Source organism: Pogona vitticeps, chromosome 3 (genome assembly GCF_051106095.1).
Source record: "Pogona vitticeps strain Pit_001003342236 chromosome 3, PviZW2.1, whole genome shotgun sequence".
Lineage (NCBI taxonomy): Eukaryota > Metazoa > Chordata > Lepidosauria > Squamata > Agamidae > Pogona > Pogona vitticeps.
In genome coordinates this window covers 28,012,539-28,034,998 of record NC_135785.1, presented here as the reverse complement: position 1 = coordinate 28,034,998, position 22,460 = coordinate 28,012,539, and the positions used below count along the sequence as shown (strand labels likewise).

The 22,460-nt window shown below is 38.9% G+C and overlaps 1 protein-coding gene across 7 annotated transcripts in view; it reads left to right on the top strand.

Moving 5' to 3' along the window:
• Positions 1–21,054, top strand: part of MED12L (mediator complex subunit 12L) — a 205,302-nt gene extending 184,248 nt beyond the window's left edge. For 6 of the 7 annotated variants that reach the window (XM_072996076.2, XM_078389115.1, XM_072996075.2 and 3 more), the window contains 8 exons: positions 1,800–1,956; positions 5,334–5,542; positions 8,375–8,464; positions 9,162–9,382; positions 11,038–11,191; positions 12,099–12,164; positions 17,942–18,023; positions 20,436–21,054. In XM_072996076.2, the coding sequence (XP_072852177.2) occupies positions 1,800–1,956; positions 5,334–5,542; positions 8,375–8,464; positions 9,162–9,382; positions 11,038–11,191; positions 12,099–12,164; positions 17,942–18,023; positions 20,436–20,488 (1,032 nt within the window). In that variant the 3' untranslated portion in view covers positions 20,489–21,054. The remainder of the gene's footprint in view (positions 1–1,799; positions 1,957–5,333; positions 5,543–8,374; positions 8,465–9,161; positions 9,383–11,037; positions 11,192–12,098; positions 12,165–17,941; positions 18,024–20,435) is intronic. The other variant, XR_013542948.1, reaches the window with a different exon arrangement.
• The last annotated feature ends 1,406 nt before the right edge of the window (positions 21,055–22,460 follow it).

The window sequence follows — 22,460 nt, the reverse complement described above, 5'->3', positions numbered from 1 at the left end:
TACTCCCGAGATCCTACTTCCCTTGAGGTTACTGTTGGTTCAGCGTGCCCTGCCCTTTGCCCTTACCTGCTAGGACCTGGCTTTATTTGCTGTCAGTTCCCTAGGAGATCCCTCCTGGCTCAGTGGTAAGACTTGAAAGATGGGTGCAGATTAAAGTGCCTCTCTACTTCTTCTCTAGTTAACCAAAGTTAGACCAACAACCCAGTCCACAGGTCCTTCGTATATATATATCACAGGTCCTTCATACACGCATACACACACCCCAAGTCCCCTGGTGGTTTGAGGTCTTCTGGGATCTCAGTGTCAAAATGGCAGGAGTCTTCCTCAGAATTCTCCAAAACTTTACCCCATCCTCCCCACTCCTATTATGTTTCCTTTGCCTTTGTTGGTGAGTCCTCAGTTTAGACAGAACAGTCTACCTTCCCTGCATCCTCACTTCTTCTTTCTTCCCCCTCTGTGACCTCTAAGCCCTTTTTTATAATGTCCATCTCCCAAGGGTCTTTCTTCCCCTCTAGTGATTGCTCTCTTGTTCCTGGGCTTTCTTCAGTTTCAAGGCTTTTTCTTTGACTTGCCCCTTCTTGGGGAATTCTGGACAAACTCCATCTTTCTTGTCATCAAGGCCTATCTGGATTTCTGATTCTCCCTGGGAGTCATAATTCAGCATAGTTTCTCCCAGGTTTATACGGGAGCTCATAGTGAGAAACTTGGTGGGTCTCAGGGAAAGACAAGATAGCCTGCTGACAGGGGCCTCTGTGTCACTGTCTCTGTCCTTATAGTACTGCAGTGTGTATTCTCTAATGCAAATGCGCCTGGATACTGAAATCGTTGCAGACCATTCTTCTCTTAATCCACCATCATCAGAGACATTTTTGATGGAGATGCAAGAGATGGCCTCCTTACTGAGTGGTCCCAGGTTGCAGACTTCCTTTAAAAGAGCCTCATTTAGTTACATTTTGGATAGTTTACTGGTTGCTGAAGAAAGAATTTTAATTACTAGGTTCTCTATTTTTTTTGTACTAAAGTGTTTAAAAACTGTTTCTGTTTTTTTATTTCCAGTAATATTTCAAGTATGATCATTAGTGTGCATGTGCTGTAACATAATGGCTGGAATCCTGTCTAGGGCTTGCCCTTCTCCAAATGGAGGCCACCCTATTTGAAACTATTGGGTCTGTGTCTTCCTAAGGAGATAATGGATACTCCTTGCTTAAGCTCAGAACATATTGATCCACTTGTACAACACACCATTGCATTAAAAGATCCAAGGAATGGGCTTCTGGTCTATAACTGATTTTATTATTAATCTCTAGTTGTTTTTAATCTTGTGAGCTGACTTGTGTCTTTGCTTTTGGGAGAGAGGGAATAAAACAAACAAATAAATAAAAATAGAAACTATTTCATGGCTTAGATATCCAGGTTAGTGAGCTTTACATTAATACATTCCTTATGGCAGCTGATCTAATTTCTTCATCATAATTTCCATCTGTGAAGCTGAAGTGTATTTTATGGATTGATTTTATATTGTCAATGTAAGAACCCCTGATCGTTGTAAATGGGCATGATCTAAGATGTTAGTAGTGCACACAGAAAATGTTAAACAACAAAGCAGAAGAAAACAGCTTTAAAAAGATGTCACCCATAGCTCACCTTCTCTGAGACTGTGACTCAGTCTGTTTTGTGTAGTAAATAACAATAGGAATGGTTGTAAATTCTTTAATAATTAAGTAGGAAAATTGGCATTATTTATGAGTTAGTAGGGTATGAATGTCAGCAACATTTAACTTTTTCCTATTTTGCTCAAGGATTACCCTCAAAACAACTTATATAGAGTGCCTCCAAACTATTCACCAGTTTCTTCTCAAATGATGCACCATCCTCAGCCTGCTTTGTGGGGCTACAATGTTATGACACAGCCCCAGCCGACAAGCTTCTTTGTCCAGAACCAAGCTCTTCCTCCAGGTATTTCACTGCTCGGTGCAAGAAGGTGTCATGAAGAAGTGGTATTTTTTTCATTGCTTGATACTTACTGTTTTTTATTACCTGATACTACAATGTATATATATATATATATTTTAATAATGGGATAATAGCAAAAAATAAGGGGATTAATGTTGGGCATAGATGTTTGGTAACGTTTTTGTACCATCAGTGGTCAAAAATTGCTCAAAATCAGTTTCTTTAATTTGTTAATTTGATCAGCTTCCAGTAGGAGCAATCTGGCATGATTATGTGTCTGCAGGCATTTAACTGATGAATTATGAGTAAGGGAAAACTTTTTTCCCCCATTGTGTCATTCAGATAATGTCAAGACATCCTACAAAATGATTTCTTTTGCATACTCTAGAGGGCAACAAAGCAAGATGTTAGTTTTAACACTTACTGTAGCTCCAAATGGAATCTGGCAAAACCCACCAGAAATTGTTTGTTTGTTTGTTTGTTTGTTCGTTCGTTCATTCATATTCGGCTTTTACCCCACCCATCTAGATTCTAAACAAATCTACTCTGGGCGGCTGTAAGTTTTTTGTGAATATATTAGATATCCATTTGGCTCCATATATCAAACCATAGAAACTCTTATTTTTTTCTAAAAAATATCACTGTTGTGCAATTGGTATAAATAAAGCAAAATAATGTGTACCTATGACTGAGATTTTAAAATATTATTTTTAAATAAAACATGAGCTAAATTGAGTTATTCCCAGAGCTATTCCATTGAATTAATTGGGATTTTTGTAAATTAACACTTAAGTAATTAAGTGGGTGAATTCTAGCTGACCATAGCACTTAGAATTGATCACCCCCATTTTTATTGCAGAAGCTTGAAATGGGCTACTTCTTCACATCTTGGTGTTTATGACAATGACTGAATATTGAGCTAGTGTAGAGAAGTGATTAGATTGTAATATAGTGGGATGGGAAGACCTAGAAAGCTTAGTTGGGGCACTTGGTTTGTCATTATCTCACAGCCTATGATACCTTGCAAGGTGTTACAGGGATAAAAGAGTGTAGCAGAGACTTGGAAGTAAGGCAGGACAAAAATGTTGGTGAAAACAACAGCTGTAACAATTAGTATCTTATTGCCAATTCCGAATAAAATAGATCCACTGACACAGTGGGCAAAAACCTGATCCTGCAGTTAATGCTAGTGTAAATTGTACCTGGGCATTGGAAATAATCATATTAAATGAACCAAAAGCTTCCAATTTCTCTCCCCCCCCCCGCCCGCCCGCCCGCCCGCCCGCCCACCACTGGCAATTCTGCCTTTTACCCTACGGAAGCCTTGAGATGCTCGAGAGTGTTTTATAGTTTTAAAAAATCTCCACTAGATCACTACTGGGAGGATTGGGATCGTTGGCGGCAATCTAGCTATGATTTTTTTATGGTTAAAGGCTCCCCTTCTCAAATCCCAAGGGAGCCACAGAACCTAAAAGGGGGTTGCATTCATTTAAATTAATTATTTCTGGTGCCTGGATCTGGTTTACAGTGGCATAGCTAGGTGGAAATGATTTTTGTCCAGTGAGAGTCATATAAGTGTTAATTTACCATTCAGCAATTGATTAAATCATCTGTTCTGGGTGAGACTAGCAATAAGGCACCAGCCTTAGAATTCTGATGAAATATGAATACTGTAGCTAGATTTGAAGGTGTTGCTTCATTTTACTCTGAATAATCTATGACTTCTAAGTTATTTTTATCTGCTCTTAGGCAAGTCTTCAAAAGCAAAGATTGATTACTTAGCATATGTATGCACTGCCTTTCCATCCCAAATGAGATCCAAAGTAACAATAACTAACAAACATTTTAAAAAATAATGGAAGATATAATGATGAATTTTGTAGCTCCAGGGATGGTGATCAGACTCTGCCATTAATACATGTCCTCTGTCTTCCATGGACTTGGAAACAGAACAGACAGCACTGAGTTTTCCATGTATAAATGGAGCTTTCATGTCTCACAAAGAAGCAAAAGCAAAGCCAAGCGTGCTGCTTATATACCACCCCATAGTGCTTCAATCACTCTCTGAGCGGTTTACAAGTTAATTATGCAGGCTACACATTGCCCTCCCTCAGCAAGCTAGGTACTCATTTTACCGACCTCAGAAGGATAGAAGGCTGAGTCAACCTTGAGCCGCGACCTGGGATTGAACCCCAGCTCATGAGCACAGTTTTGGCTGCAGAATAGCGGTTTAACCACTGCGCCAGGAGGCTTCTAGCAGAAGAGCCTGGTGCTGCAGCTGTGATATGCTGTGCATTTTTAAGGAGTATCTGGTATTTCTAGAAATCAGTCTACCAGGCCCATCCTAGGAACTGACAGCTACTGTGTACTCTATGGATCATCATAGGCATCCTTCAGTCTTGAAAGACTATGGTAACGTGCTCTGTATGGAGGAATTGGAACAACGTCTAGTGTGACTGAGGAGGCCAATTCAAGAGTGACAATCCCTTCCACACTGAAGACAAATCCAATCTGTTCCCTGTCCGGCTCCCTGGTTTTGCTGCTTTTGTGACTTCCTCTTTGCCTCGGCCTGCTGGGCAAGGGTCTCTTCAAATTGGGAGAGGCCATGATGCACTGCCTGCCTCCAGGCTGAACGCTCGGATGTCAGGATTTCCCATCTGCTAAGATCCATTTCCAAGCCCTTTAGATCCCGCTTGCAGATATCCTTGTATTGCAGCTGTGGTCTCCCTCTGGGGCGATTTCCCTGCACTAATTCTCCATACAGGAGATCCTTTGGAATCCGACCCTCTGCCATTCTTACAACATGCTGGAGCCAACATAGTTGTCGCTTTTTCAGTGATGTATACATGCTAAAAATTCCAGCTCGATCTAGGACTACTCTATTTGGAACTTTGTCCTGCCAGGTGATACCAAGAATCCATTGGAGGCAACGCATATGGAATGTCTTCAGCTTTCTCTCCTGCCGTGCATGAAGGGTCCAGGACTCACTGCAGTACAGGAGTGTGCTCAGGACACAGGGTCTATAGACCTGGATCTTGGTGTATATTGCCTCCGATTGCGGTAGACGATGGCCCACCTGTAGCATTCAGCTTTGTACACTGAGTGTTCAACTTAACTAGACTCCTTGAAAAAAAAGACATGAAAACATTTGGAATGTTCTTCTTTCCATCTGTTATTTTTTGGTTTGTTGACTTTAGTTAGACATGCTTTGAAGGAAAATTTGTTTTGCTGTATTATGATGGCAGTGATAATCTTACAGAATCTTTTTCTTCAAAGAGAGAGAGAGAGAGAGAGAGAGAGAGAGAGAGAGATGGAAGGTAAGAGAGAAGCTGAAAATATAATAAGTCAATCAATGAATATTTCATATCTTATATTCATAGGTGGCTCCAGACTGGATCCTACTGGCTCCTTTGTCCCAAGCAACACAAAACAAGTGCTATCTAACATGTTGCAAAGGCGTTCTGGAACCATGATGCAGCCCCACTCCATTCATGCTATTACTTCTCAACAGCAACAGCAGCTGCTCCAGATAAAGCTTCTGCAGCAGCAGCAGCAGCAGCAACAACGACTTTTAAGGCAGCAAGCCCAGGCAAGACTTTTGTAACAGCTTTGTCTTACATTTGAAAGTGGATATTTCATTTGCCAATGGTCTGCATGACCAATTTGAAAGCTAAACCACTATTTTGGCAGCTTACTTTTTTTTTTCTTTTTCTTTTTGCTGGGGGAAGTAAGTCTGGTTTGTGGGGAGGGTTGGAGATCCATAAGAACTCCTGATGATTCTAGGGCAGAAAACTGTGCCCCAGGGGATTAGAGAAAGACCCAGGGAGGCCAATTATATTCTTTAGGAAGATTAAGACTTGAAAAATTTGAAAACTCACATTTGCTTAGTTAGTGGAGATGCAGACTTTGTATTCATAAAAAGTAAGGTAAAGGTTCCCCTTGACAATTTGTCCAGTCGCGTCCGACTCTAGGTGGCGGTGGTCATCTCTGTTTCCAACCCATAGAGCTAGCATTTGTCTGCAGGCAATCCTCCGTCAGAACCCACCAGTCCACTTATAGTGCAGTGAATGGCCCACGTGGCCAGCATCATTGTCAGTGCAACGATTCCAGCAGTAGCCAAGCTGCCACAGCCATGTATCCCTGCTTGCCCGGCCACTCTGAAGCTGAGCAGGGAGACGCGTCCTTCTGCCCCTTGCCGGAATGGCTGGTCAAGCAGGGAGTAGCCAGGCTACTGTTGCGATTGGTGCATTGATGATGCCGGGCACGCACACTGCATGCCATTCTGTAAGTGGACTGACAAGTTCTGGGGATGGGAGGCAATTGGCCTGGCCACTTGTGCCAGTAGGCTTCGTATTAATCTACAAATATAAAGCCCCCATTTCTAAAGTTTTTCTTGTTTATTTCTATACTCTTAAGTCTGACTTGAGGCCTTAATTCTTCTTTCATTTGTTGGACCGCAGAAATAAGATTCATAAACCCCCTTCTTTTTTTAAAAAAAAATGACTTATAAAATCTTATGAGCCGGGGACTGTCTTGTAATTCTTTATTGCTTAGGAAAGTTTCTTTATTAATTTTATTATTAAAAATAATGTGATTTCTTTTTTCCTCTGTGTAATTCTTCCTGTGAGATTAAGCACTGGCTCACACTGTAATTTCTTAAATATGTATGTGGGAACATTGGCATTAATGAGATTTTTTTTCTTTCATATTTTATTGTCAGCAAGTTCAGTAGATACTGCAATGGTATTATTCATGTAAACAACTAGAAAAAAAAGGAGAAGGTTCCTCATTCTCTTTTCCATTTTATTTTAAGATACTTGCTTGTCTTTAAATGTGAGAATGAGTACAGCCTCTGGTTTCCTGTTAGAGCAACTTCACAAACAAATAACTTGTTTTAGCATTTTATTTCATGTTGGCAAGCTGGTGGCATAGGCTTGAATAGGAGTGTGATACCAGGGTGTAGACTGAAGGACATGGAAGCTAATTCATTTTCCAGTCTTGTCACAAATCATGCTACATAGACAGAGCAGGCCATGACAATATGCAATATGACTAGAATGAGTGCTTGGTGCTTCCGAAACAAAGTGAGACTAGTTAGGGCATAGACCAGACAGTGGATGCACAGCATGCTGTAAAGTCTGGTGATTTGTAAGTAGTATGAGAGCTAAAGTGACAGAGTGATCAGTGCAATAGTGGATCCTCAAAGGAATTGTGGCTACAGCAGGGTTCAAATCCCTGTTTGGCCATGTAAACTCACAGAGGGTGGGGGAATAGTAGCCACTTCTTAAACATCTCACATACCTTGAAAATTTTAGTAAGTCTTCTGTATATCAGAAGAAATCTGACACCACACAACAGTTGTATTATGGGGCACAACTCTTTCAACCTCGGCTATTATGTTCAAGCTATTCCAATTCCCCCCCCCCATTTTGTTAATTGTATTGTGGTGCTTCTGACCTGACATGGAAAAAATGAAGAACTCTGCACTTGGCCTCTGCTGCATTAAATATCCCTGGTGGTAATTATTAGGTGTTGACTGAAATCCTGTTGTGCATCTCTGTGTATGTACCGTATTTCTTTGTGTATAAAATGACAGTTTTCCTAAAATAATTAGAGAAAAAATGAGGGCCGTTTTATACATGGAAGGCAGAAGAAGGAGGCAGAGACCGAGGCAAAGAAGCAGCCAGGCTTGGCCAATTGTTTCCATGCAATTGGGCAGCAGCAATAAATGGGCAACTGCGAGAGGCGGCCAAGCCCGGCTGCTTCTTTGCCTCAGTCTCTGCCTCCTCCTCCTGCTGCCTCGACCCCTGGTTCCGGGCTCATTGATTGTGCAGCCCTTTTATGTCTACTTTTCCCTTCTTTTTGCTAAGCCCCAGGTTTAGGAAGTGGTGAGGAAAGCAGCAATCAAATTTTCAAATGTGGAGTTAGAAAAGGAGGGGTCGTCTTATACATCAGGTTGTCTTATAAACGGAAAAATACGGTACAATGGGAATGACATCAGCAGCAACAACAGCAAATTACCACTGACTTTAGGCTTCTGTTTTTTAGATGCCTGCAACTCCTACACAATATGACAAAGTCCCATGCACCCTGAAATCACCAAAGAAGCCTTTAATTGGGGAAATTTACTGCTGCTGCTGACATCATGTCCATTGCACCTATAGAATTCTGTAAAACAGAATTTCAGTCATTAATAATTATTAAGAGAAATGGCTAGGTATTGAAGAGACCCAGTAATTGATTAGATACCTGGAAATACATTTAAAATGAAAAAGACTTCTGGTGTGCTACCTTCTGTTTCTAGATTATATTTGAAAATCTCTGTTATCTTGTCATTTCCAACCCTGTTGATCCATACTTACAAGTTTTAATTTGCAATAAACAGTTCATTTTTATTTGTATCCCCATTTTCTTCTATTAGGGTCCAACAATTGATCAGGCTGCTATTTTTGCACAACAAGTCCGGCCTACATCTCAGCTTCCACAATATCCAGGGATACAGCAGGCACAGGTACACATTTTGTTGTAAAATCCATGGGGAAAAGTGATGGTAAAGGAAAGCCTACCTTTTTAAGGAAAGCCTACCTTGTGGTTTCTGTTGAAATATGGTCTAAAGCTTTAATCAGGGCCTAGAATGGCCATTAATGTCTCTCTTTTACCCCAATCAGTCAAATGTTCTATGATAAAATATAATATCATGAGGTTTAATTAGTTTAGAAGGGATGACAACTTCTTTTGAGCACATGAGAAGTTTATGGTTCTTGCTAGGTTTGTAGCAACACTACAAGGAGGGATTATTTGTGTGAATTACCTTTATGTGAAAGCTGCCATTTGTGCAGTTCCACCAGCTGAACAAATGTTATCATAGTCAGGAAAATGCATCCCCTCTGCAGAAGCTGCCCCACTGAGTGGCACCTGCTTATACAAATATCATTCCTTTGGCACTGATTAGTCTTTCTGACTTCTGCACTGAGAAAGCAAAATTGCCATGGCATTCACAGAGGCATATGTAGTCACCAACTGCAGCTCACAAAGAAAAAGTAAAGGCAATTAAAATATGGGGATTTGGGGATTTCAAATAACAAGAATCTAAAGCTTACATAATTTCTTTTGTTGTCATGTTCTCTGTTTAAGCAACAGGATGGTGTCACTTTTTCTTTAGAAGCACAGGATTTATACCATCATGTCTTGGACTGTCTCCCATACAGACCATTCCTCATGGCTATACAATGTATGGGACTCAGATGCCACTACAGTCACAACCCACTGGAAGTTTAGTCTTTTCACCTGCCTACAACCCCAGGGTGTATCAGGCAACACCTTCAAGCCCAGCTCTAATTGAAACGCTAAGGCAGATCCAGCAGCCGCCGAGTGGATACATTCATCAGCAAGCAGCTGCCTACCTTCAGCCTTTAACGGGAAGTCAACGGTAAGATGCCGAGGACTCTAGTAGTCCAGGTATTTTGCTACCTTCATTCTGTTTGAAAATATGATTTGCGTTTGACAATATAGGTTTCTCAGAAATGCTAGTGTCCATCGGACTACAGGCAGATCCTTTTGATCTGAAGAAAGAAGGCAAAAGCCAGAGTGGAAAATCTGAAACCCTGTGGTTGATGTTGGAGTGTAACTCCCACCAGCCCTCTCCACTAGTTACATTAAGTAGAGCTGACACTTCTCTGGCCCAGCACAGGCAGTTGGTGAGTCTGGAACGCTAGACAAGATGTTAATGCCTTCTGTGCCATATTTGTTAATCTCCCTGCTCATAACTAGCTCTGATAAACATACAGCTACGAATCTTTGGTCAATAAGCCTTGCTACTTTGATTGCCATTTCTTATTGCTATGACATTATGCAGAGCCTTCTTTTCAGTTAAAATCTTCTCTTGCTCAGACTGCTCTTGCCTAAGTTTTATGGCCTTAAACCAAAGCTTTGGAGAATTGGCAATCCCCATAGATAAATCATTGGCAGTTGCAGCTCCAAATGTATCTTTCTAGAGACCAGTTTACTAGAAATGATTATTGTGCAACTTCCTAGGTTTTTAATGTGTGCATCTCTCTCTCTCTCTCTCTCTCTCTCTCTCTCTCTCTGTATGTTTCTTTGTTAATGTCTGATTTACTGAAATTGTAATAAACCATTAAAACCCTTTGTATACACACTCCATCCTTCCTTGAAAGTGTCCCTGAGACAGTGGGGCAAGATGTAAGAACAGCTCTGGCTGCATTTATGTTTTATTTCTATTATGATGAAGGTTGCCTTGTTTCTCAGACAGGTATCAATATGCCAAGATTATGGGCATTATTTGTAGCATTGTTGTAAGGATGAAAACTTACAGCCATCTCGGGGTTTCCTCCTGTGTTTATTAATCTAAAGATAGTCACTGAAGATCCCACTGAAGACCTGAAACATCTTATAGATTCCAGTCTTGTAGATTTCATCCATTTTCACAATGGTGAAGTACCCCACCAATTTGACAAATCACCATAATTAGCGGTGCCAAATTATGCTTGCCTTGATCACCAATAGGATTCCTAAGCAGTTTCTTAGGTCAGATTAAGTGATACAGGTGGCATATTGTTAGAAGGAGGAATTCCTTAAGTCAGGGATAAATGACCTCTGTAGAGCTGAAGCCCCTTTTCATATTTTCCAGCAGTCCAAGGGCCACACTCCCAATTTGCATATTTAATATTTAAACTTTTTATTTATTTTTTTAATCCTGTGGTTATATGCTGGAAAGGTTTTTAAACTAAAAAAGCCATTGCATTTCTTCATGTTTATCTATATTATTTTGAATAACATTCTACATTCACTCATATTTTATTCAGCTTCTGATATTCTACTAGGATTCTAATAATTACTGTCATTTCTGTTTGAGTATCTGTTTTGTGAACTGCCTAGAAGAGTGCATCACACTAATGGGGCAGTATAGAAATCTATTAAATAAATAAATAAATAAATAAATAAACAAACAAACAAACAAACAAACAAACAAACAAACAAACAAAGAATTCAAGTCTAGAAAACTGAACTTGCACATTCAGTTTGGCATGGCTAAAAAATTATCCATATTTAATCCTTTTCCTTCAGTATGAATCACCAGCCTTTGCAGCAGAATTCCTTGGTTGGAGGGACACTAGAAGCAATCCCAGCCTCATCTTCCCACCCAAACCTTAATTCGGTACAGATGCCTCAGGAACAGATGAGACAGAGACAACAAATTCGTCAACAGCGACTCCTTCAGGTCTGGGAATCCCTTCATTATGTCATGGTGTACTGTTATATGTTATTTATAGATATTATTTATTAGTTGCACTTATATCCCACCTCCAGGGAAGTCAAAGTACAGCATGTGGTGTACAAAATACACTATCTTCCCAGTGATAGTCTCACAACAACCCTGCGAAACATATCAAAGTAACAGAGAATTGTTCAAAAATCATCCATTTAATGAATGTGGGATATTGTGCTTCTGTACCTATTATCCAGAAAGGTATGCCTCAATCCAGGGTATGCCTCAATATTGCTACGCAATATCATGCCCATGTTCCCAGCACGAAAAACTATGCCAAGTTTTGCACAGCAATGGACAACCTGAATGTTGACAACACCAATGGCAGCAGTCAAGATGGCCTACAGGATACCCTCTTGTGCTCACTACCATCCACACAAGGGAAAATCCCAAAATATGACTCCTTTTTTTCATCAGTTTACCACTTCTTACCCAAACACAAAACAATGGTCATGGCTGTTTTTCAACAAGTGGGAATTATAGTGGGAATCAGGAGCAGAAAGAACAAATAGGGACTGGTTCCACCCACTGCTATTTCCAGCTCAAAATAGATTATCCCTATCTGACCCTTGACAGGAAAAATGTCCACTATTTTAAAGATTACTTTATTGCTGTCCTTCCTTCTGAATAACAGTATTTAACAGTGTTTGGAACACAGGTAGCTGCTTTATGCTGAGTGAATTTATTGTTGTCCATCGTGACTGAGAATTTCAGGCAGGATTCTTTCTCCCATCCAAGTGCTAGCCAGGTCCACTCCTGCTTAGCTTCTTAAATCAGATGAGAGCAGAATCATGATGGTGTGATGGAAAATTGTCTATAGTATTACAGCACTATAATAACTCTGCCATTTTTTTTAAAGTTGCAGCAACAGCAGCAGCAGCAACAATCCCTTAGTCTCCAAGCAATGCAGCCTCAGCAGCCTTTGGTAAGAGGAGATGTTACTGATTGAGTTTGTTCTGGAGCATTATGCCATTGAACAGTAAGGAGGAGCAGAGTGACAGAATGAGGTAGCCTGCCCCTTCCCTTCCATCTTGGAAAACCAAAATGGGGTAACATGAGAAGTCCTTATCATTCAAATGATTACGTAAGATGGCTTGCAACTCTTTAATTCTGGTGTGTACTGACACAAGGTGAAGTACATACTGGAAACTGCAAATCAGATTTCCTGAAATGTTGGTAGAAGCAGACATTACTCCTCACACAATGCATTTTGTGTTGCCTTGATTGAGGACATATAATGTGCTTCACTATGCTTTCTAGAGTAAAGAAATAGTCTTTTGAAATCTGTTGTATAACACTTGTGTAAAGACTCCCTCTTGTGGATAACATGGGACTAATGTGGCAAAAGTACATTTTATTTGCATTCTGTTGAACTGCACTTCTATGTGTTTGCCTGGCTGACTGGTATGTGTGAATGAGTACAGGCACCGTAGTAAAAGGGATATTGCAAATGTTTAAATAAAGAAATTTGTACCAATGAAGTCACAGTCCAGTTCACCATCTTAATGTAGCAAAGGGTTTTCCCTAACAACATTTCAAGTATTTATAATGCCTTGTCTTTCGAGACTATTAGATAGTTTTAGGTCACTGATTAAGTACTATGTGCACTAAGAAAATTCTCATGTGTCTTGTGACTCTTAAGTAGCCTGTATAGAAGTAAATCCTGGCTGTATAGATCTGGCTGTAACACATTGGGGTGGGGTTGGAGAGAGAAGCTGACAGTGTAATTTCAGTGTATATATGCCTACATAAAACAATAATTCTTTCTGTAAGGAACTTCATAAAAGGTGCTTAATAATTTAATAAGAATATTCTAACATGCATCAAAGGTTCTACTTTGGGTAGCCAGAATGGTTGCATGTTGAACCAGAGTAAAATATACATAGAAGGTTAAGTAAGGATTGCTAATACAATATCATGGTTGCAGAGATGTGCAATATAGCAACTTTAACTCTGCAATTTCAAAACCTTTCTCACATTCTGAAGAGAGACATCTACACAAGAGTCACAGGGAATGGAGGGGGGAAAGGAACTTAAATAAAATAGAGAAACAAATATTAAACAGACTTGAGCTCAGAAAACTAGTTTTAATGCAGTCGATTAATGGACCATATAAAGTTTTCATTCTGAGGCAGTAAGATTTGTTTAGGAAACGGATTTTCAGATCTAAGATTATATGATTCCTACCCTTGCCCGGCCACTGTAACAAGAGTTGGACTGCCATTGATCAGTGTTATTTCTGGGGATGAAGTTTTTAAGACCACAGTGTGGAAAATTATTTTTTTAAACAGTAAATTTGTTGCTCTTCTTTTTACGGTGTTTGAAAAATAACCAATTACTCATTGAAGTGTTCAAAGAAGAACTTCTTGCATTATTAGGTGCACTGTTTGATATTAATCTATTACTTTATATTACTTTTTTTTTTAAAAAAGGACTAAATGACATAAAACTTGAGAATTTCTCTGGAATGGCAAAACTCTTGAAAAACTACTGTCACTATCCCTCTAACAATGTTTTCTAGTGCCGGTTGTGGGTTTTTTGGGCTCTTTAAAAATGGCTTCTGAAAATAAATAGAACCATATTTTTCCATATTTTTACCATATTTTTCTGTGTATAAAAGGACACTTTCCCCTTAAATAATTAGACAAAAAATTGACAGTTGTTTTATACATGGAAGGTAGTCACTTTTCCCTCCCTTTTCCGAAGCCACGAGGCTTAGCAAAAAGGAAGGGAAGGCTCCCTTTAGGTAAAGCAGTGATGAAAGGGCTACACAATCGCAGCCCTTTGATCCTGAAGCCCTTGGCGTAGGAAGTGGGTAAAGCAGCCACAAAAGGGCTTCAGGATCAAATGGCTGCAATCGTGCAGCCCTTTCATCACTGTTTTACCTGAAGGGAACCTTCCCTTCCTTTTTGCTAAGCCTCGTGGCTTCACAAAAGGCAAGGAAAAGCAGTGGGCAAAGGGAGCCCTTTGATCCCTGCTTTTCACTTCCTTTTGCTAAGCTCCATGGCTTAGCAAAAGGAAAGGAAACACAGGGATAACATTTTCTAATTTAGGGTTAGAAAAGGGAGGCTCGTCTTATACATTGAGTCATCTTATAAATGGAAAAATACAGTACATCAATAAAGTAACTAAGTTCTTACTCATTACATTATATTGAAAATGTAACTTATCTATAGCATCATCTCCCATTGTTGCTTGGATTTCAGCCCATCTACGCTCCAGACTGGGCTTGCTGTAGAATTCTGCAAATGAAGCAATATGATTATATGCAAAAAGCCTGGCCAAAAGTACGCCCAGATTCTGAATTTTCATCTCTGGGCTACATCAAGGATTAAAGATGATTGGTGCAATCTCTTGTGTAGTTAGAAAGTTTCACATTGAGTTCTAAGATATTGCATGTTCCTCCAGCATACACAACCAAGGGACGTGGTGGCACTGTGGGCTAAACCTGTGCTGCAGGGTCAGACGACCAAGCAGTCGTAAGATCGAATCCACGCGACGGAGTGAGCTCCCATCGCTTGTCCCAGCTCCCGCCAACCTAGCGGTTCGAAAGCATGAAAATGCAAGTAGATAAATAGGGACCACCTTGGTGGGAAGGTAACAGAGTTCCATGTCTAAGTCGCACTGGCCATGTGACCACGGAAGATTGTCTTCAGACAAACGCTGGCTCTATGGCTTGGAAACAGGGATGAGCACCGCCCCCTAGAGTCGAACACGACTGGACAAAAATTGTCAAGGGGAACCTTTACCTTTACCTTACGAGCATACACAAGGCAACAATTTGTTCATCATTTTCATTGTAGTCAAATGAATGCCACATTATTATTTTGTTCTTTGCGTTGTCCAGACCCACCTCAATATCTGCTGCTGCTAACTGCTGGCAAATTTCCATAAGCACTTAATTTGGAGTAATATTAAAATGACCTTCAAATAAACATCAGATACTGAGATGAGTGCTGCAAAAGATAAAAATCCAGTAGCTCAGAAACCCTAAGCCCTCCTGGTCTTGGTCTTCAGTGCTTCAACGTTGTGTACCAAGTAAACAAAATTGCCCTGGCTGACGGGAAACGAAAATTAAGCTTGTACAAACAAGGTTGCACAAGTTGTGCTGAATTTAGGACCATCCCGTTCCTTCTCTTTCCCCTCTTCCTACAGGAACGTTGTTTCCTAAAGTCACTATACTACTGAAAGGCAAATTACAGTTTCAGCCAAATCTCCGTTCTTCTGCAGTGTTATTTGAGGAATCTGGTTGCAAAACAATGGAGGAAAAATGAAACTGACAAACAGTGTAACTTCTGTGTATCTTCTTAGTTGCAAGAGAATTAAAAACAGAAGGAAGGGAAGTAAGTGGAGTTACAAAGTGATTCTGCCTAGTTGTTTGAGTTTAGTAATGCAAATCTGTTCTCTATATGGACTTTAAATTTATCAGAAATGTTACTTAAATTATATTTTGGCACCATGATTTTTAATGTTCCTTTTCAACTCTAAATATTGATCTTAACAATGCATGGCCAATGCTACAGTGTACTTCTGTTTTTGCTTTGGTGGAGAGGATGCAGCTTCTCCATTAGTCCTTCTAACTACATAGTCTACTTGATTTCTGTGTTGGCCATCTGGTGACGTCCATGGGTACAGCTGTGTGTTTGTTTGTGTACAGGACATATTTTCCACAAACAGGTTATTGGCTTCACTGAATTCTGACTGAGTCATTCTCCTGCTTTGTTTGTAATTCCTAGTCTAAATTCTCCAGCAACATTTAGTACTGCTTTGTCTCGTACTTTTGCATCCCAGTCACCCATGGTTATTAGCACACCTTTTTGGTATGTGATTAATTTCCTCCAATACACTTGCATAAAAGCTTTTGATTTTCTCTTTTTCAGTATTTGTAGAGCATACACTTGAATGATTGCTACGTTGGTAGGTTTTTCAAGAAGACACCCATCTGTCATGTATAATTTAACTTAGATTCCTGCATTGGGTTGGACTAGATGGTCTTATAGACCCCTTCCAACTCCATTATTCTGTGATTCTATGATTCTGTGCCATTCACAATGAAAGGAAAATTACATCATGCATGCTTTGGCCATAAATATTTTCTCTATATAGCACAAAACAAATTTGTCTGTTCTCACCTCAGTTGGCCAAGTTTTCTGTTTGCTCTTTCCTGGTTCTTGAGAGTGTTTTTGAAAAGATTGATGCTTCAGAGGGTTTATGCAAGTTATCTCCTCTGCAACTACCTGCTCCAATCCCTCCTCTCATATTAGAGTTCTAATTTTTTGGCCTGGAAAAGCTGCTGTGGAGAAGAGACATGGAGGCAAAGAGAATCTTTGCTCTTCCTTTCTGCACCCTTCTTGTTTTTCTCCTAAATCATTTCTCCAGATAGAAAATGGCGACAGAAAAGCTGATGAGGAGAAGATGGAGGCAGAGCTGTGCATCATGTCATAGTAGAGCCTGGGTTTAAAGGTTAAAATACCAATGCTTTTCGATTCACATCTTCTGTTATTCTCAAACTTAGATTTGTGTATAGGGTGTGTGTATAGGGTGTGTGTGAGATGGGGGGAGAATGGATTTTCAGCACTACCACAGCAATATTCTCACTGTAAGCACACAAAGTATTGAATGGTGGCTTTTTCTCAGCTGGCTCCCTTAAGACCTATTGGTTGTCACAGAAGACAGAAAAAGATCTTGAAGAGAATGGAAACTGCTAGAGCTGGTTTATTCATAGGCATCACCACAGCAGACTACTTTTTAGGGCTTTGACTTTTGGAACTTTTGTCTTGATAAGCATTGACTTTTAAAATGTTCTACCATACCAGTCGCCTCATTTAGTAGAGAATTTGTACCTCTTTTGTCTCCTTCTTCTGTGGTTAGGAAATACTTTGAGAATAGGAGGCAGAGAGCTGAAGACAAGTGTAAATATAAGAGGATAATCCACATGGTAATCCTCTTATTGCTAATAGGGCTTTCAAAGTAGGTGAGATAATTAAGGAATGGTTTTACCAGTTCAACACCCCCACCCTCTGTGAGTTTCCATTGCTAAATGGGGATTCGAACCCTAGTCTCCATCACTCTATCCATTATATCACACTGAGTATCCAAGGAATAGTTCAAAAAATGTATCTGTCTTACCCTGCCAACTCATTCCCATTCATATTTATTACTCTTGCTCTTGGCTAAGAAAAGTTGATTGTCTGAGATGGCAAGACATTTCAACACTTTCATCTCCTCCACAGTTAGTGGAGATGCAAAAGATTTATAAGACTGAGCCAACATTTGATAAACTAATATGTTCAGCCAGCAGTTCTGCTGTGAAGGCAGGTTTATAATTCTGGAGTCCTCTTTTTATATTACCCCACTCTGAGTAATAAAACTAGGGTTGCCTCCTATTGCTAACTGATATGCTTCCTCTTTCATATAGTTATAATGTCAAAGGACTATTTTTGTTTCACTAATGGTCTGTACCTTGCCAATCTGAGCTGAAATTTAAAACCTGGTCGACATAATCTAAGCCACATGGACCATACCTCTCAGGAGAGGAGAAGTGTGATTAGGGTTACATATCTGGCAAACAAGGCGAGGGACAGAATGAATGGGCTGCTTTCATAAGTGTCATCCTTCTTCTTAGGCCAGCAAGAACATGTTGCAGATGTTGTAGATGTAACTCAGTGCTTTGCTAATTTTTTCTGATGTTGCTTATTACAGTTCCCAAGGCAAGGTTTACAGCAGACACAACAGCAACAACAGACGGCTGCTCTTGTCAGACAACTCCAAAAACAGCTGTCAAGTAAGTATGCAGCACCAGATAAAGGTTTTTAATTTTTGCTCTATACAGCTGGACTTTGCATACTTAAAATACACATTTCAGCCAGTTCGTTTTTTGTTAAATAATAATTCTAGACATAGAATGTTTGTTTTTATTGGCCTTGAGGCCAATATCCTGAAAACTCCAACATGCATGCATAATGTTATCCCATAGTAGTGGGTTTGTGTACAAGATTCTACCTGCATGGATTTATATTTAAATAGTATAGTTGTTACTCAGAATGCCAAACATACAGATCATTTGTGGCCAACTGTGTGATGGGCAGACCCACATTTAGTAGCTTAATTGTCTCTGCTTGCCAGTTCAACAATGCACCCGTGGCAGTAAGTTAAAAAGAGCCCCTGCTTTCACTGATAGAGGTATTCTTATTATCTTTTTCATGTTCGTTAATCAACATTTCCACTTCAAGTTACAGTCAAACAGGCAAATTGGAGTGGGAGAGGGCAGTCCAACAAGGCTTTTAATAATAGATAGGGCCTTTCTTGTTTACAGATACTTTTTGGGATGAGGCTATGCAAATCATCCCAACGAAATCTGGTATGGAGGTAATTTTCTTTAGCAACATTATTTTTTTTAACATTATCCATTGGAAACTGAAACCAGTGATTTTGTGTTTTGTTTTCCTTTCTTTTTCCTTTCTTTTCTTTTTTCATTTCTGGGCAGTGTAGTTGACCCATCTTGAGTGAAATAAGAATATGTCACCACAAGCTCATTAGCTGTATTGGATCATATAGGCTAGTAGCTTGCGAGGCACTTTTTGAGAAAACCTATATGTATGTTCAGGTGAAATTTCTTACAGTGCTTTTTTAAAAGAAATATACTTGGAGTAATTAAAAATTCTTCGTAAATCTTTGGTTCTTAGTCCTACTGTTCCTGATAGTGATAAGACTATATTTCTCAAAAGCACAGAGAAGTAATGTGGGTTATTAATACTTCTAACTAAGATTTTGAAGGGCTTCTGTTTCATTCTATTTATATTGCCAAAGTTAAACAATATATTATAAACCTTATAGCTAAAGGGACATATAGATGGTTTCTCATTTGAGGACGGAGATTGTGTGAATGATATGTACCCTCTGCAGATAGTCCATTAAACAGATGTATAAATTAATCCATTAATAATTCAAATTTAACTTGTTAAATGTTTTCAATTTTAAACTTCGATACCAGTGAGTAAAATTTCCCATTTCAAAAAGTTACCGTAACTTATTTATTTATTTATTTATTTATTTATTTATTTATTGGATTTATATACCGCCCCATAGCGCTACAAGCACTCTCCGGGCGGTTTACAATTTTAATTATACAGGCTACACATTGCCCCCCCAGCAAGCTGGGTACTCATTTTACCGACCTCGGAAGGATGGAAGGCTGAGTCAACCTTGAACTTAAATTCATTATTTTTTCAACCCAATGTCCTAATGTTTCAGCATAACAGTAGCTTTGTCTTAACAGCTGGGAAATAAGTAAAAGATAGGAGATTATGTAAAACTTATCAAGCTGGGCTGGGACAGGTGCAGAGCTTGGAAACATTCCTTTTTTTGCACTAGAACTTCCAGAATGCTCCAATCAGCATGGCCCAGCGGCTCTGCTGGCCAGGGAACTCTGGGAGCTGTAGTTTAAAAAACAAACAAAAAACCAAACATTTCTAAACTCTGGATGGATGAAGCCAGATTAAAGCAACATGTCAGTGCTTTACATTAGTTGTCAGCCTGTTTAAAACCCATTCTGTCCACGTGTTTCAACTTCCGAAACATTTTAATGTATTTATGGCTTTTAGTTTGAAAATATGTCTGTTTCCCTTGGACAAAACAAAAGGAACTGGTACATCCATGACAGTCCAGATTATAAATGAGAGACAGAGTCTTAGGATGTAAAAAGTAGAAACAAGCTCTTTATTCTGTATTTCTTGAGTCGTTAAAACGCTCTGGCTCAACGCGTTTCGGCAAAGCCTTCTTAAGGAGCTGAGCATAATGCAAAACCACACATTAGATATTGAATCATTCACATTGTCTTTTTAAAAAAAATTATATATACACACACACACAAAAACAAACACACACACACAACTGGCTTGGGACTCTTAACTTTATATAAACACATGTATTTATATAAAGTTGAGAGTCCCAAGCCAGGTATATATGTATAATTTTTTTTAAAAAAAGAAAATGTGAAGCTTGTTTCTACTTTTTCCATCCTGAGACTCTGTTTCCCTTGGACATAATCAATAAGTAATGAAACAAATAAGAGAGGAAGTTCTCTTTGCTATCAACTTCGTTTCTGCTTCACTTCACATTTACCTCACTGATTTAGCAACATGACGTAGGATTTTGATTTCAAGTCACATTAATAACCTTCATTTTCACTTACTAGGTAACCAGGCGCAACCGGGTGTGAATCCATATGGTCACCCTTCGCACTTCTAAACCTAGAAGATGGAAGTAAAACAAAGCGTTTGCACTGAAGAATAAGATGACAGAAATTCATGCACTAGTAATTTTGTTCCTTTCTTTGTGCTGCAACTAATGTGAATATGTAAAAAAATAGATGATTTTTTTTTGCATTTAACTAATTAATATATTGGGTCTGTATGAAGAACATTGATGTTGAAAAATACGTGGATTTGGTGCTTTTAGGGTATTAACACTTCCCTCTCCCCAGAAGTTTATAAATCCTGAATTTCTTTTTGTGGAAAACAAGGTACTCAAGAATGGTACTGGACCAAACTACTGACTAAATAGCACTTTTTCCTCCCTTCCTCCCCCCACCGTTCCTTCTTTTCCTTTTCCTTTCTTTTTTCTTTCCTTTTTTTGCAGAATGTTTTCTTCTCCTACTTAATCAATTTTTGGTAAAATGTGTATTGATTTTGGTCATGTTAATTTTGATCAAGTTTGTAGTTTTCATACGCACTTTATAAAAGCATTTGTTTTCAAAGTCCTTGATTTTCCCTCTTGCTTTATTGTGATAATAAAGGTCTGAAGGAAGATCCTTACTTGCATTCAAAATGTTTTTGTGACAACTCTGTGTTTTAACAATAGTAAACTAGGCTCTTCCTTTTGGTTCAAATCTTACCAGCAGGAGCACCTACAAAGTATCACACTGTAGTAAACATAGGGATGTGGGGGGAAAAATCAAGTCGTGAATTTACTGTATTTCTGTAAATCTCACTGGCAATGTTTTGCTCTCCTTGTTTGATACTGGGCTATAAGAGTTCATGTTCCCTCCCACACTGAAATTCATAAATATTTTTCAGAAACTGACTCACTATGTGAGCATTTATTCATACAATGTGCTTAATTTGTGCATTTATTTGCACATCATACTGAACTTTATTCTTTTGCCCATGGATTATGGACACAACAAATACAAATGTTTTTATCCTCAATGAAAGCATGGATTTTGACACATTGTGGCTCTTTGTCAAAAAAAGAAAGAAAGAAAGAATAAAGGATGAATGAGACCAGCACTTTTTTCAGTCAGCAGCAGCATTAGTAAACTATTGTGGCTTTTACACAGAAAACCTTATATTTTGAGCAAAAACAAACAAAGCACTCTTGTACTTTGCATTTTGAAACTTGTATTTTGTGTAGAAATCTCGTATCTTATGTAAAATACACTCCTGCAAATTTTTGCAAAAAACAAACAAACAAACAAAAAACAAAACAGTGCTGGTGTGAAAAAATGCAGAAAAGCTTTTGCACTTTCACCCTGCAGGAAGAAAACAACTGAAATGTTTTGTTGTCACATGCAAGAATGAGATACATGAAAATGTCTATCTGTATTATTAACAAAATGTTTTTATACATGTATTTTGAGTTGTACACAATTTAACCATACTCATCTTCATATGTTTGCATAGTTGTGCTCATACATTATTTCCCTGAAAAGCCCCATATGCTTTGCAAATGTGTGAATTCTTGAGCCATGTCTTGCATCATGCGAAAATGCTATTTTTGCTAATATTGTCAAATCCAGCAACATTATTTTCTTTCCCTAATCAAAATGTAAATAATTGTTGAACAGTTTGCTGAGAGACAGATATTAGATGCTCCTGGAGAAGTCACAGGATAATGCTGCAGTCCTGTGCAGTGAGAGTAAGTACCCATGCGTAAGCACCACTAATGCTCAAAGTTACAATGCGATATTTATACTTAGAGACTAGACTCATTAAGCAAAAAGGTTTTTCTGTTACTTCCTATAGTTCTGTAAAACATGTTAATAGAGACTCCATAGCATACAGATGCTCAAACTGATTTTTCAATAAAAACTGATTTTATTTAAAAAAAAAAAAACTGGAAAAGTTTTCCAGTAATGTGAAGGGGAAAAAAAGGTTTTGTGAAATGCCTTAAGTTAAACTTATTTTCATAGTACTCTAGTCTTGAACCTACCAGTGGACAG